Below are 15,702 nucleotides of genomic sequence, written 5' to 3' on the forward strand. Positions count from 1 at the left end.
AGGCAAGGATACAATTTGTTATTGTCTTCAGGTTGTTTCTGACTTATTGCAACCATAAGGTTCATAGCATTTTCTTGGGAAATTTCTTAAGAGTGAGTTTGCCTTTGCCATCCTCTCAGGTTAAGAGAGTGTGACTTGCCCAAGTGTTGACTTGCCCAGTTGGTTTCATGGTTCAGAGTCATAGTTCAATGCTCATATCACTATGTCACACTGGATCTCACGTAAGATAGTACTACAAGAATGAGCCCCACTATAATGACTCTACAAAGGGTGGTACTGGAGTGGATAGAGTGCTGACCTGGACAGGAAGAGGCAGGTTTGAATTCCTTGCTCTGACTATCCCTAGTTTAGACACTATCTGTACTATCTTTCACAGTCACTGTGAGGATAAAACCAAAAGCTAAGTGCCTGGGCAACACTCCTTTGAAGATCAGGACACACACATCATAAACTAACTCTTCATTGTGATAATTATTTCTAAGAGCACAAATTTGAAGTTGTGTATGTTGACTGGATGGCATCCTGGAAGTCAAGAGTAGTACTGTGTCTTTCAAAAGCAAATCTCCAGCTTTGCCATTGCCTAGAAATTATGCAAGAAAGAAATACTGGTTTGCATGGCAAATGGCAGAATCCTGCATGGAAATGTAGGTTTTATCCTTCCTGTTCACTCAGACAGTTCCCTTTGGTCACTGAATATGTTAAGGGGAATCAATATGTTTAGGAGAATGTGTTTATGGGGATCAATGAATAAATAAATACCTGCAAGGCCAGTTGCCTTCAAGCAAGTTGAAAAAATGCTCCCTAACCATTTGGGAGAAACTGGAGGAGCCTTATGTGTCAGTGCTTGGCCTCAGATAAGAACATTTAGCTTTCTACTAAAAAAGGATCTTCCAAATATTGTTAGAGAGCAACTCCCATCTACCGCAGCTGTCAGAGAAAGTGGTGAGTGAGGAGGGAAGTTGTATTTTCAACAATGTCTGGTTGCCCACCACAGTACATTAGGAAGGCAACACTTTGGACTAAACCACTGAAGTCTTAAGTAATGGTGCAGAGAGACTTGTAGACAACACATTAAATTTGCATGCAGATATGCACAGGCAGGCTCACATAGGCACAATTCCTGTCTAAAACCATGTAGAGCCCCTACTAGTCAGTCTATACCATAATGACTCAGACAGATGAGCAGTTTTATTCAGCATCACTCCTAATATTCCCATTGGTTCTGACACCTCCTTTTATTTTCTATACCAACAGTATCATATGACTTACAGCTTAAAACAAATATTTTGTTCAAGTTATAGATGTGTGAGGCCTTCTAATTCAAGAGACTACAGCAACCTCCATCCCATCAAGAAATTGACCTTTTTTGGTTCATGCTCTCAAAAAGCTTCAGGCTCATTTATGCAGTTTAGGGGCACTGTTGAAATAGATGAGGTTGGAAAAAACACTGGATTGTCCATAAGCTCAGGCACACCCTTCTACTCACTGTATTTCCCAGGATGTGACCATTACTTGGGGCATGAAGAGAAACAGTGGGGTAACCTTCAGTCAGATTGAAGTAATGAAATCTTATGCTGGCTTCTGACTAAATTGAGACTGTTGTACTTTGGCTATATCATAAAAAGGCATGAGTCACTAGAAAAGAGAATAATGCTTGGTAAGGTAGAAGGCAGTAGGAAAAGAAGAAGACCACAATCCAGATGGATAGACTCAATCAAGAAAGCCACAGGCAGTGTCTTGGAGACATCTCATTCATAGGGTTGGCATATGTTGAGGTTGACTTCAGGGCAGGTAACACAAACATGTGGCAACAGCTTTATAATACTTTCACTGCATATACTTTTCTTCCTTTGAAAATTAAATTAAAGGAAAATTAAACACTGGGTGGGTGGGAATGGAGAAAAAGAAAAAGAAGCAACAGCATCAATTCTTGTTCTGGAATTACGTATTACTTGGCAGACATGCATATTTGGTGCAGTTCCAGCCTCAGGAAGCCAAGTCTGATGCAGGTTGCAGATTCTAAGCCTGGATAAGAAGAGCCACTTCTGTGTGGATATACTGAATCTGGCTTACTTCCAAGTTAACATTTTTTAAAATGGCTCAGTAAAATTCCTCCACTGCTGAAAACTGCAAGTCTTGGGTGATTGGTTCAGGAGGCACAGAAGATATATGTGGACAAAATGTTGCTTGAAAGGAAACAAGCTGCAGACAACCACATGGACCAAAAAGAACAGAATTAGTACCTCCCAGTTAGAATATACTTAGAGAATATTTAAGAATGGAAATTCAATCTGGTATTGTTGTAGTGTCACACACCTAGGGAACAGGGCAAAGATAACCATGTCAGAATATGTAAAAATACACCCTTCTTACCTGAAAAAGAGTCGAAGAGATCTCATTTGACCCAGGTCAACCCTGAAGACCCCACAGATCTGTTCTAAGGCAAACACCTTCTGTTGCTCATCCCACCTAGAGGTCTGCACCTGCCCATTATTCTCCTGGAACTGAGAATTGGGATCAAGGCTTGAATTGGAGCTGGTTGAACAAGTCATGTGGCTTTCACAGGAACCTCTGTACAAAGAAGGAAAAAAGGAGACAGCAAGAAATTGAAAATTGCTAAGTGCAAGAGTCAGTGTGGTGTATTAGCCCAAGAATTTGGTTTTGATGTAGGAAACCCATACTGAATCCCATTTAGAAATTAAGCTCAGTTGATGGCCTTGTCAACACCATCATCTCAGCCTAACTTTATCCCTGTGTGACTGCTGCAAAGGTCAGAAATACATTTTTAAAACACATGTTTCATTCATTTCATTATGCTTCACTCTAGTCAGGAGATGTGTCTTTATCCTCTCTGTAAAGTGGCATACACTGAAGCATCTGATCTAGTGCAGTACTTTCAAGTCAATGAACCTGATGCCACAAGTAAACTGTTTGTAAACAAGTTTGTCCCATCTCCCCATCTCCTGTCAATCTCAAATGAGCCGCTGTGGGTCACCTGTGAGCCACCATGGATCCCACTGTGGGATAAAGGCAGCTTATACATAAAATAACTTCAGCAGCCAACACCGGTCAGAAAAAAAAATAGTAGATGCTTGTGTTCAGGATCTATACAGAATTTGAGGGGGGAGTGTTAGGGGAGAAAAAAGCAATGATGTTGAGAGGCCAAGATTTAAAATGGGGAATTTTTCAAGTACATTTGCAAAGGTGGGGGCAAAGTAAAAGGCAGCATGGCTCCTGTGTTGGAAGCAGACTGGAAAACCCCTATATTCACATTCCATTTCTGCCACAGATTCATTTAGTAGCCTTGGGAACAACTCCTCATTAGTACAAATGGAAACGGACAGCCACTTTCACATCTTTATTTTATGAGCATGAAGAGTAATATTGCAGTGCACTAGGAACAACAGAAATTACAATCTGTATAAGCTTTGCATGCAGTTGCCACAGTAAACATTACATGAATGCAAGAAGCTGCCGTATATACTGGGTGAGTGAAACCATTGGTCTGCCTAGTTCAGTACTTCCACTCTGGCTAGCAGGAGCAATTCAAGATCTCAGGAAGAAGTCTGTCCCAGAGCTGCTTCCCAAGATTCTTTGTCATGAGAAATTCTAGGGACTGAGCCTGAGGCTTTCTGCATACAAAGCACGTGCTCTACCCAGAATCTATGGCCTCTTCCTTTCCAGAAAAAGTGCCTCTCCCTTTTACACAGATGATCTGGAAAACAAAGCTGAGAAATGCTCATCATGGCATATGCTTGCATTTCTTAGCTACATCTTCTGTAATAAATAAGATCCAGAATGGGGAATTAAAACATCTAAAATGTATGCGTGTGAGAGAGAGAACACACAAACTGCACATAAATGGTGCATCTGTCTGTATATGAGTATATAAAACCTCTTGTGTCTCTTCCATTGTTCCATTGTCACAGATGTGGTAGAAAATGGCTGAGCTGCAGGAAAACTTGCATCAGCCTTCACTGACTGCAGCTAGGAAGGGAAGGGACTTTGGGTTCTTATACTCGCAGAGAAAACAAATTGGGAACAGCACCGATCATTGAGGGCTTGCACTAGTTCTATTTTTTAAAAAACAATAAAATAAAATAATTTTTCCTCAAACTGTAAGTGTATATTCTACCAGGAAAAAAAAATCCACCCTACTTTTCAACACACCTCTGATTTAACTATATGCAAATCTGAGAACACACTAGTCATTTAGAGGAACCACAATAACTGTTAGAAAAACTCCTTGCTTCACTGTGCCATATTTCTACATAATTCTAATATCCTAAATTTAGAAATTAAAAATTTTGATAACACACAGAGACTTTCATTTCTGAACAGGAAAAGTGGCAGCCGTTTAACCACAAATATTGCAAACAACAAGCCAGACACCATGTTTTTCAACATGTTAAGTAACTGAACTCAGGAGATCTGCTGTTTGCCCTTTCCCCCAGCAGCTCCTCCCATGGAGTCCAGAGTTTAGATTTGAGAAGCTAATTTATTCTCTCCTCTACAAAATACCACCTCCACCCTAAGAAAAACAGCAGTGCTCTGGGAAATAAGTGAATCTGAAACTGTGACCTCTAGGATCTTGAAAAGGCCAATCGACTTGAACAGCCTGAATAGGCTCCACTGTGAAATCGTGGGTTTGCAAAACAAGGCAAGGAGCAGGTATGAAAGCAGCCCCCTGAAAAGCTACTTTATGCAGTGTTTTCTAATCCGCTTATTGAACAATGTGGGCACTGAGCACTGAAAAAATCACAAACTCAGCATGCCTGTGCAGAACAGCCCTCCCCTCCCCACCATCAGTGCACTTTCCTATCCTGACAGCAATGCCTCTGAAAGTAAGGCCACACCAGGCTATTGGAACTGCCTTATTTTTAGAATGAACCAAAGGGTTTGGGTCACTGCATTCCAATTCACATTCCCTTGATATACAAGCAGAGGGTTACACTTTTAACAGAGCCCCAGAGAGAGGACCAAGATCAGCAATACGACTTGAGACCTATGTGTGTGTGTGATTGTGTGTATGCCTCTCTCTCTGTGTACATCTAACAATCAACATGTCCACCCCCAGCACACCTTAGAATTTAAATGATCACTTTCCCTTTAAACAGGCAGACCTGCTTTAATTAACTTGATGTTCGCTTTCAGTTCTATCACAGCTTTCTGGGGTTCTTTGGACCGTAGATTCCTTGCTTCTCTGCCCCTAGCCCACAAACACCAAACTCCTCCAGTCCTTTTACCTTGTACCAAGGTTTTCCACGTACACAAAGCAGTCTGTGATATACTTTACTAAGACTTTGCAACTCACAGATGCCAAAATGAAAACATTTGTGAATATTACAGGACATAACAGATGAAACACAGGAAGGGACCGTACAGTGCTGTCACTACAGAAGTCCGTTTTTTAAAACCCACCCCTCCAAAATCCTCACAGTTTCTGGAAACCTGAAAGCCTTCCTCTCACAATAAATAATACCCTTAAACAAATGTAGATGCTATTAGTAATGCATTCCAGTTGACAGAATCTTTGATTTGGAACAGCCACCATCTAACACCCAGTATTCTACAGGGAAACAGGTACAAGATATATCTTTTCTTGTACAATATCTTTAGTATTATAAACAAGCCTGTACAACAATTTATTAGCTATGCAGAGGATCAGTGGATTTGTGTGGCAATTGTCATGACAAGATGAAATACCTTCTTCTTTAAACTCTCCCCAGTGCAAATTCCTCTCTACTTTGACTGCACTGAAATGTTACACTAGAACACTGATGTTAATCACTGTAGGGCCAACCAACTATTCATTTAGCAAGATTTTACCAGCTAATAATGAATAATAAAACCAGAATGTATAAGATTAATTCACATAATGGGGCCAAAAACAACAATGTCTGAATAACCCCCTAGAGACCTCATGAAGGTACATTTGTCAAATAATGTGAGGAGATGTAATTTGCTCCAAACAAGCAAAACTGTACCTGCCATCCTGATTTGTTAGGTAATTTATAGAACAGATGGTAGACCACCTTGGTCAGAAGAGTCAAAAGATGCAGGTATGGGAAAGAGAAGACACTGCTTGGGGCAGTTCTTCAGAAAGCCCTGGAAAATTGCTAAAAAGCAACTACTGTGTAGGAATCAAAACCCCAAACTACTTTGTTCCTGTAGAGAGCCTGCTGTGGCCTAACAGGGAACAAATGTAAATTGGAAGGGGGGAATTCCTGAAATGTCTTTCAAGGACACGGCCCAATTATCCAGATAACCTTCTTCTTCCAAAACAAAAGCACCATTAAAAAGAACATTTTCAAGGGTAAGTAGTAACTAACACACATAAAAGGTTGTTTCTGCAGTGCCACAACAATGAAGCTCATTTTCTCAGACCGGTACAAAGATTCCATATTCTGAGCTGCTGATGAATCGCTGAAAAGTTTTCTTTGCTGGCCATGGACTCTCTGGAGATATATGTTGCTTCCCTTCCCACTTTAATGAACTTTTATAAACAAAACAAATTAAATATGAAGAAATGCAACTATCACCAAACTTGATATGTATGAATCAGCATGTACAGAAGGTGGCATCTTAAACATCTCATTCTGTATATTTCTGTCTCTAAATACCATCAGGCACTTGTTTAGTTAACTTTTAAGAAGAGAATGTACAGTTGGGAAATGACTTGGGCCTAAACAGAACTCTGCACCAGGCTAGGTGATTTAAAACAAAAAAATAGAGGATGGGGATTTTGTACCACCTATCCTGAACAGGAATTCTGAGAAAGTTGAAAGGCTCTTCTGTTTCACTTTTGTTGCTGGTCCTCAAAATGAATATTACCCAACTATGCATTCTGTTTATCTTTAAAGACCAACACAACTACTTTTGTTACTTATTTACTTTTTAAAAATTGGAGTCCATTAGTCCTTGTTTTTATTTTTTTGTCTAGAGATCTTGATTTGGGTTGTAGTTTGTTGTAACTTCTAAACATGGTATTAGCTCCAAAAGGTGAGTCTTTCTTGAATAAATTTTCATTATGTCCTTCAGAAACAGACAGGAGTCCAAGATTGGGTGTGGCATCTATCATTTGCTTTGTGATCTTACTAGATATGTCACACGTTTTGAAACAGAAATACAGTCGTCCCTCCATTTGTGTGGACTTCAAATCCACACCCCTCGCTTACTTGCTTTCGAGGAGCAAATGGAGGGACTTAAAATGGGGCGTGCACCTGTGCGTGCCTGCAGTGTGTGCTGCCCAATGGGACTTCAATATTGACGGATTTCCATTTTTGCAGGGGGGTCTGGAGTGGATCCCTGTGAAAACATAGGGGAGACTGTACTTTAACTCTTCTCATTCCTATGAAGTATAGGAGAAACGTGCTTTTGTTATCACATTCCCTCCTACAAATTGGACTGCACTCACATGGACGCACATTTTGTGAGATTACATACTGCCAGTGTACTGTACTAACTTCAGTGTACTTTCTAATGTTTTTCCAACTATTTACCTGAAAGGTTTTTTCCCTCCAAAACTGATTCCTTTTGGTTTGATCCTACAGAATGACCTAGATCCTGTTCCTCTCATTACTGGTTTCTACTGTTGTAATTTTATAAATTTATGAAGGTGTTTCTTTCGAGTTTGTATTGTATATAATTTCAAATTGGACTAATTATCTTCTTATCTAGGTTCTAACCATTGGTTGTGAGAGAAAATGAATTATTTAATAGCAATTAGCATACACTTCTTGTAACTGTTGTTCAATTTGAGCTTCAGTCTTTGGATTAACAATGAGTCCCTTGAATATCTCTTTTAATCTTTAGAAGCATTTGACTTCCCAGTGCTGAAACAGTTAAAAGGTATATTTACTATAAAAAAAGGAGTGACTTAAGAAAGGAATTATAGGTACTGCCAGTTTTTGGTGCCGTTTCCCCCATGTTATAACTGTAATGTACACAGAGGGATTTACAGTATTATTTATGAATTTTAACAAATGATAGAAAGTGCAGAAATTTATTTCTCCCACACCCCTTTTTTTTTCTTTTGGTATTTCTATGTGAATCCTCCACACTCGCATTCACTCACCTGATTAATGTGCATTATGTGAAGGAGATGACTTAATAAGAACCACAGCACCACTGTATATTAGGAACACCTCACCCTTGCAATAAATAAATGTAGAATGTTGGGGGGGGGGTAGTAAAAAATCTGAAGCTTTTTTAACCTATATAGATGAAAGCTATAATCAGTTTTTGATATTTCCTCTGGAGGTACTTGTTGACTTTTGGAGTATCTTCAAAGGATGGTTTCCTAACAGTTTTAGCAATTCTTACACCGTGTGTAGTGCTTCCATCACATAAAAACAGCTTGCTAATTTGACTACACTCAGTCAGAAAAACAGTGCAGGATACAATTACAAACACAGAGTGAAGACTGACTACAGAGTGCTACATTTGCACCCAACCAGATATTCTAGGGGGCATTCTTATGTCACTCCTCCGTTGACCATGAAAACTGTTTTTAGTTTATTGATAGCAATTCCAAGCACAGGTCGTGATGCTCTTCTGCAGCTGGTAACTCATTATAAGAAGCGTACACAGTCCTCACATATTCTGCCTATTTGTTCTGCTAGAACAAATAGCATTCCATAGTCCACAGAACCCTTTGGGGTCAACCTGTCCTTCCAAAGCTATTCCTGAGCATCAAGCCCGAAAAGCAAAGAACAAAGAGAAATACAGTTGAAGATATAGTTAAGGAAAACCATGTTAGAAAGAGACACTGTAGAGAGAGGAACCATAGATTCCATAGTGCATCCTAGTAGTGGAAGATGTACAAGGCAGGGAAGATCACTGAGTGTACCACTGAGGCACTGGCACACATTGGCTGGCGTCTTGGAATATTGTGTCCAGTTCTGGGCACCACAGTTCAAAAAGGATGTTGCAAAGCTGGAGCATGTCCAGAGGAGGGCAGCTAAAATGGTCAAGGGTCTGGAGACCATGCCCTACAAGGAACGACTTAGGGAGCTGGAGATGTTTAGCCTGGAGAAGAGAAGGTTAAGAGGTGATATGATAGCCTTGTTTAAATATTTCAAGGGATGTCATATTGAGGATGGAGAAAGCTTGTTTTCTGCTGCTCCGGAGAATAGGACCCGGAACAGCGGATGCAAGCTACAGGAAAAGAGATTCCGCCTCGACATTAGGAGGAACTTCTTGACAGTAAGAGCTGTTTGTCAGTGGAACACACTCCCTCAGAGAGTGGTGGAGTCTCCTTCTTTGGAGGTCTTTAAACAGAGGCTGGATGGCCATCTGTTGGGGATGGTTTGATTGTGAGTTCCTGCATGGCATGGGGTTGCACTGGATGGTTCTTGTGGTCTTCCCACTCTATGATTCTATGATCCTTTTAGTAGTATAGGCAGGTATGTGTTTCTCTTATACTTGAGCATGTACTTTTCTGGGCACTGCAGAGGTTGGTGTTTCCTGCTTTCCTCTACATGCTCACCCCCACCTCAGCTTACTCTTCACCCTCTGAAGACCCACATGGCCCTTTCAGGCTTCATTGAATGTGGGCAGGATCAGAGAAGCATCTGGCCAAGCCCCTATAACTGGATGTTAAATGATTACAGCAGCAAAAATCATCTCTGGAGGACCTTGATGGATTTCTGTGCAGGGGCTGACATTTTGCGTCTGGCTACGGGAATATCCTGGGTGATGCTTCAGAGGCTGTATGGTAAAGACTGGATGGTGGTATTTGGCTCATCCTAGCATAGGTCTACATGCAAAACTACTATGCTACATTGAACCATTCAGGATTGGAGCCATTGCCCATATCTATGTGAATGGCAATGATCTCCCCTGCTGATCATCATCATCATCTGTTTATTTCTATCCTGCTTTCCTTCCAAGACTGGGACCCAAAAAAGCTGACAGTCTAAATAACACCAAACCATTAAAAACCTACAAAACTGACAATTAAACTGGTATTAAATTATTCCAATATTAAAATGATCAATCTTTTAAAACTAGAATAAATTTTAAAAAGATAAAATAATTTTAAAAACCATATACCTTAAAACAATACACCACCACCCGGACTTTCCATTTTAAACACCTGTCTAAACAAAAAGGTCAGCCTGCTGGCAAAAGGACAATGAAGAGGGGTCCATTCTGGGCTTCCTGGGAAGGGAATTCCAGAGTCCAGGGGCAGCCACCGAAAAGGCCTTCTCTTGTATCCCTACCAACTATGCTTTAGATGGGGGTGTGACTGAGAGAAGGGCCTCTCCAGAGGATCTTAGAGCCCAGAACAGTTCATACAGGGAGATACAGACTGCCAAACAGCCTGGGCCTGGGCCATATAGGGCTTTATAGGTCATAACCAGCACTTTGAATTGTGCTTGAAAACAAACTGGCAGCCAGTGGAGTTGTTTCAACAGAGGCATTGTGTGGTCTCTATAACCTGCCCCAGTTAACAGCCTGGCTGCAGCTCTTTGGATGAGCTGAAGTTTCTGAACATTCTTCAAAGGATCTCTTATAAAGCACTGAAGTACTGCCATACCATGTAACATCATATCTATGAAAATGGACCTAACACGTGGTCCTATACATAAAAACCTAGTGCTGTTCTATGGTGTACACCGTGTAAGGGTATATTTTTGTGTCATTTGAATACAAATAACAAAATCCTTCTCTCCCTGTTTTTCATATCTGGAGCATAAATGCAACTATGACAAACATTAATTTTAAAACTGAAACTAGCAAAACCTTTCTTGAAATGAAGCCAATAGCAAATCTCTTTATTAAGGCAGGAGGAACTGAATGTGGTGTATCATGCCCCCTTTGCAACAGTAAGCTAATTCCAGGGGACTCCTTCTGTGTTCTCTTGCCTCAAGGCATCTTCTATTAGCAGTCACATGAAATGATAAGGCCATCAAAGCATCCACATCACTGCTCCTTTCCTCTCTGTCTGTGCTGATCTGCTGATCAGCCACGTGAAGCCACAAGCCTGAACCTTAAAGCACCATATCCATGTTTAGGCCCTGAAAGGCCCAAATCACACCATTTATTCCCCTGATTTAAGAGAGAACAGAATAAAAATGTTTATAATCTGGACTGGACCGCTATGCTTTGTTGCTTTGTTTTAATGTACTGTGCTGTGGTTAGTGGAGTGTTAAAGCCCCAAACCTTGTAGAATCAGCAGTCTGAAAAATGTCTGTGATGGAAGCACAGCTTCCTGACCAATTGTTCAACATCAAAGAAAAGACTTAACCTTCAAGTTATTTCTGACTTACTGCAATCCTAAAGATAAGCTATTGGAGGGGTTTTTTGGCGAGTTTCTTCAGAGGAGATTTGCCATTGCCATCCTCTGAAGCTGACACCTACACAGTTCTATCTAAAAACATTCAGGGTGAGCTACAATAAAAATACAAAATATGCCCAAAGTAAGAAACAAACAAACAAACAAAACACATCATATGATGAAGTTTACATGCAAGAATTAAGAGTGGTTCAAAAACCCAAAATCTCAACTTGAAACATTAAAAGCCTGATGGAATCAAACTGTCTCTACTGCCCAACTAAAGATAAACAAAAAAGCAGCCAGTCTTGCTTCCCTCAGAAACAAATTCCACATCATAGCGCTACTAGCAAAAAAGCCCTGTGGCCTGAATACTCTCAATCTACTTTTTCTCTGTGGTGGGACATATTGGGCTTCCAATTATAATGGTGAGGTACAAGCAAGTTTATATGAAAGTATGTTGTCCTTCAGAGATTCTAGTCACAAACTATTTAGCACTTTGCAAGTCAAAATCAGAGAGCCAGTATGGTGTAGTGGTTTCAGTGTTGGTCTAGGATTCTGGAGACCAGGGTTCAAATCTCGGCTCAGCCATGTAAACCCACTGGGTGACCTTGGGCAAGGGATACTCTCTCAGCCTCAGAGAATGGCAATGGCAGCCCCCCCCCCAAAGAAACTTGCCAAAAAAAAAATCTCCATGTCTTAGGTCACCAAGTCAGAAATGACTTGAAAGCATGCTACAATTAACAACAATAGGTCAAAATCAGCACTTTAAATTGGGCCTGGAAACAGAACGGAAACTAGTGAAGTTTCCCAATACACCACATTCTTGGAATGGAGAGGAATTCTAGAAACATTACAGAGGAAGATGCTAGAAGCCAAAATAGATTCTGCCCTCCTCCCCGCCATACCAATGGAAGGACCCCTTCACTATGTGTCCATTTCCCCCTAGCAAATAGCACTAAACACTCTTTAAGTAGCTAATTAACTTTCTCTGCTAGAAAACATCCTGTAATTGCATTTCTTTCACCTTTTTAGCCCAGTTCCCCAGGGGAACTGGAGCTGTCCTCTGGCATTTGTTCTGCTCCTTCCCACCATCAAGGCATAAGTTCCACCTTGACAGCAGCCTGCCAATCATGGCTACAGAGGTCGCTAGGGACTAAATTAGGAACACTCCTGCTAAGGACAAATTTGCCTAGCTATGCACAAAGAAAGAGAGAAAAAGCAATAAAATATAAAACATAAAAATGCTTACATGTAATTTCTATATAACCCTGGAAAGCAAATTCAACAAAGTTTATATGTGTCAGGAATTCTATCAATTAATATATGTGTTCAAAGCCAAGAATGTTTATATTTTGGCTGCCCTGAAATCTACTAATCAAATTGGGCAGAGGTGGAGTGTTAGAAAACAAAAGCCCTCACATTGATGTGACAGCAGCAGCATTTTTTATTCTCAGGTGCTGCCTGAGAGGGCTTTGTGTCAAACCTTTGCTCCTCTGTCTGCAGACCTGGAATTGTGTGTGCACAAGTGTCCATGTGCATGCAGGCATGAACACACACAGCAAACAGGAGTCAGGTTTTGTGGAGCAAGTGAATGGCTGTATTGGATGCCTGGACACAAGACTGAGCATTTTAGAATTCTATCTGTTAGGAAGGATCAAATTAGGGGAATTTAATTAGCTCAAATTTATGAGAGACGTATCCTAACAACTCACGCAGCGGATCATGTCCCTATGTGTATACCAGAGGTCATCTAGTCCAACCCCAAGAAACAGAGACTCCAATGCCAATGAGTTGCAATAAAAATATAAACATTTATTAAAGCCACACAACACAAAGGATCATACACGCACACACACATTCAATGCTAAAGCAAGGGAGGGGGAGAGGTTGGGGGTAAAGGAGAAAGGATAGAGGCACCGTTGGAATATTTACCTTAGGAGTCTTCTCCAAAGAGACGGATGTGAGTGATGGGGGATGGTGAAACACGGCCGCGGAGGACGGGGAAAGCAAGCGGCGACCGTGGTGGCTAGGAGCTGAGTTCCAGCAGGCAAAGCTAACTTAGAGGCCTGGGAGAGACAGTGAGCATTGGCTTAGCTGAAGTGATTTCAGCGGAGCCCAAGGCTCAGAGAACTCAAGCCTGGAGCAGCAGCTCAGCAAGCAAGGTTTTGAGGTTTGGAACTTCAGCTCAACAAGCCCAATGAGGGCAGAAATCTATGTCCTATTTATACTGCGAAACATATCCTCAGGCTATTGCTATCTGATGAACAAAGGTCTTGATGGCTATCTTTTGTCTAAGCTGAAACTTACACAATGGATATACAAAGGAGAGGTCTGACACCTTTCAGGGGAAGGCAAATATCTGAATGGCAGAGTTGTTAATACAATCACTTGCTCATTGGGAAAGAGGCTACTTCTTTGTCCTCTTCTCTTTGGGCTACCTGCGAAACTTGTAGGGCAGCTCCCAGAACTGGTTTCTTAAGGTTTAAATCTACCTTTTTCTATGACCAAGTCCAGCAAGGCAGGCTGGCTACGTGGTCAGCTCGCTTTTAGGGTAATGGCGGCTTGCGATGGGGTCTGTCAGGGATCATGGTTTCTGATCGCTTGGCACCCAAAATTTATATAAAACCAAACTCGGTAACACATCTACAGAAACACACAGTGGCTAGAATCCTGTTGGTTATCCCAGTTGACCCACTGAATCAGTTGTTGAATGGTGAGTCAACACATAGGTAAATCCAATTGATTCAATGGCTTTGATCTACGCAGGACTAACAATAACATTAAGGCCATTGTTTGCAACTCCATGTTAAGGGCAACATAATCTTTCAGTGTGACTCTTGGGAAGAAAAAAAAATAGACCAGGCTTATATTTCATTCTAGAATCTGTCACACATTGCATTAAAATATGAAATGCATGCAAATTTCCATAGCCTACATCACTTATGCTGCACTATATACATTTGATGTTATGCAGTAACAGTGCTTAGTATTTACATGCTTTCAAGTCTTCTGGTACTGAAATATGGCCATGCTAAGACCTACTAAAAAGATTTACTAACTTACACCACTGAAAAGGTTTGCTAGCTACTATAACAGATACAAAGAGGATAAACAGCTTACTGCTGAACAGGGATGCAAAAAAGCTGTTAGGGGTTTGCTGGGATATAATCCATATGCTTTAATCTGCTTTATGCAAAATGAGTGTGTGCGTACATATGTGTGTACTCACTCACCAGTTTTTTAAACACGTACTTGCTAAGCAGGTGAGGCGTGCTTGGGTATATCCGAGGAAAGGATTTTCCTCAACATTTTTGTTGTTACAGTTGCTTAGTGGTGACAGGGCTGGTCCTCTGACACTTATGAATAAACACACTCACACACCTCTGAGCAGCTTAACACAGCTAACCATTGAGAGGCAGGCGTGGACATGAACCTGACCTTCCTTTCAGAACAAGGCAAGTATTGCAAAAGCCAAATGATACTCTTTACATTCTATACAGAAGGGGAGGGTGTCCTTTATGCCCGGGCTTCAGTTTGTTAATAAATCAATTGAAATGTAACACTCTCCCACCACCTTCTCAAATCCTAGAGATGGAAAATGTGATTTCTTAGCACAGCATGAAGACAAATGTTTACCTTCCAGCTGGTCCAGTCTGGAAAAGGAGTGCTTTCTTAGTTGTGTTTATTTTATTTTATTTTTCTTTTAAAAAAAGAATCAATGGGTAGTTTTGCTGTGCTTTCCCTGTTGCCCTCCTCACCACCCATCCATGCAAAAATAAAAGTCAAAGCTCATTATGCTAATTACAATCAAGTCGTCAAAACCCAAGTCACTGGAAACCCCTGAAGATCTGTTTTGTTCTTGGACTTTTGGCATTTAGTAGTGAATGGTGATTCTCAGAGGGTCCTTTGCCTGGCAGATTAAAGAACAGACCATGCCAGCCAACAATTTCTATTCTGCCAAGACTCTCCAGCACCAAAACCACCCAAAGAGATTGGCCCCACTGTTTAAATCCTCTAAAAGTATAGCAGCACAGCATTCCACAACTAGAGAGGGAGTGAAAGCTGGGGGAGCTAAGATGAAGGTTACTGGCTGCTTTTTTCAAGGGCAGCTGAGATTAGGGAACCAAGCCAGGCAGTTTTCACTTCATGCAGTGCAAGTGGAAAATAAACTCCCCTTTTAACAAAAGAATATATAATATACTGCATCTACTTTAGAGGCCTAAAGGCTCTAAAGGCATCAGAACCAGTTTGATCTTTGAATTGAAGCAGGATCTGTTCTGGTTAGTACTTGGATGGGAGACTGCCAACAAATAACAGGCACTGTAGGGTATATTTCAAAAGACTAGGCAAAACCACCTCTGAACATACTTTGCCTAAAAAAAAACCCACACAAAATTCATGAGGGAGACATAAATAGA

At 40.9% G+C, this 15,702-nt stretch overlaps 1 protein-coding gene across 10 annotated transcripts in view; it reads right to left on the reverse strand.

The window, feature by feature from the left end:
• Positions 1 to 15,702, reverse strand: part of TBC1D16 (TBC1 domain family member 16) — a 75,226-nt gene that overhangs the window by 15,366 nt on the left and 44,158 nt on the right. For 9 of the 10 annotated variants that reach the window (XM_042451899.1, XM_042451901.1, XM_042451900.1 and 6 more), the window contains one exon: positions 2,374 to 2,571. In XM_042451899.1, the coding sequence (XP_042307833.1) occupies positions 2,374 to 2,571 (198 nt within the window). Of the gene's footprint in view, positions 1 to 2,373; positions 2,572 to 13,216; positions 13,333 to 15,702 lie in introns of those variants that run through there. The other variant, XM_042451907.1, reaches the window with a different exon arrangement.

Source organism: Sceloporus undulatus, chromosome 2 (genome assembly GCF_019175285.1).
Source record: "Sceloporus undulatus isolate JIND9_A2432 ecotype Alabama chromosome 2, SceUnd_v1.1, whole genome shotgun sequence".
Lineage (NCBI taxonomy): Eukaryota > Metazoa > Chordata > Lepidosauria > Squamata > Phrynosomatidae > Sceloporus > Sceloporus undulatus.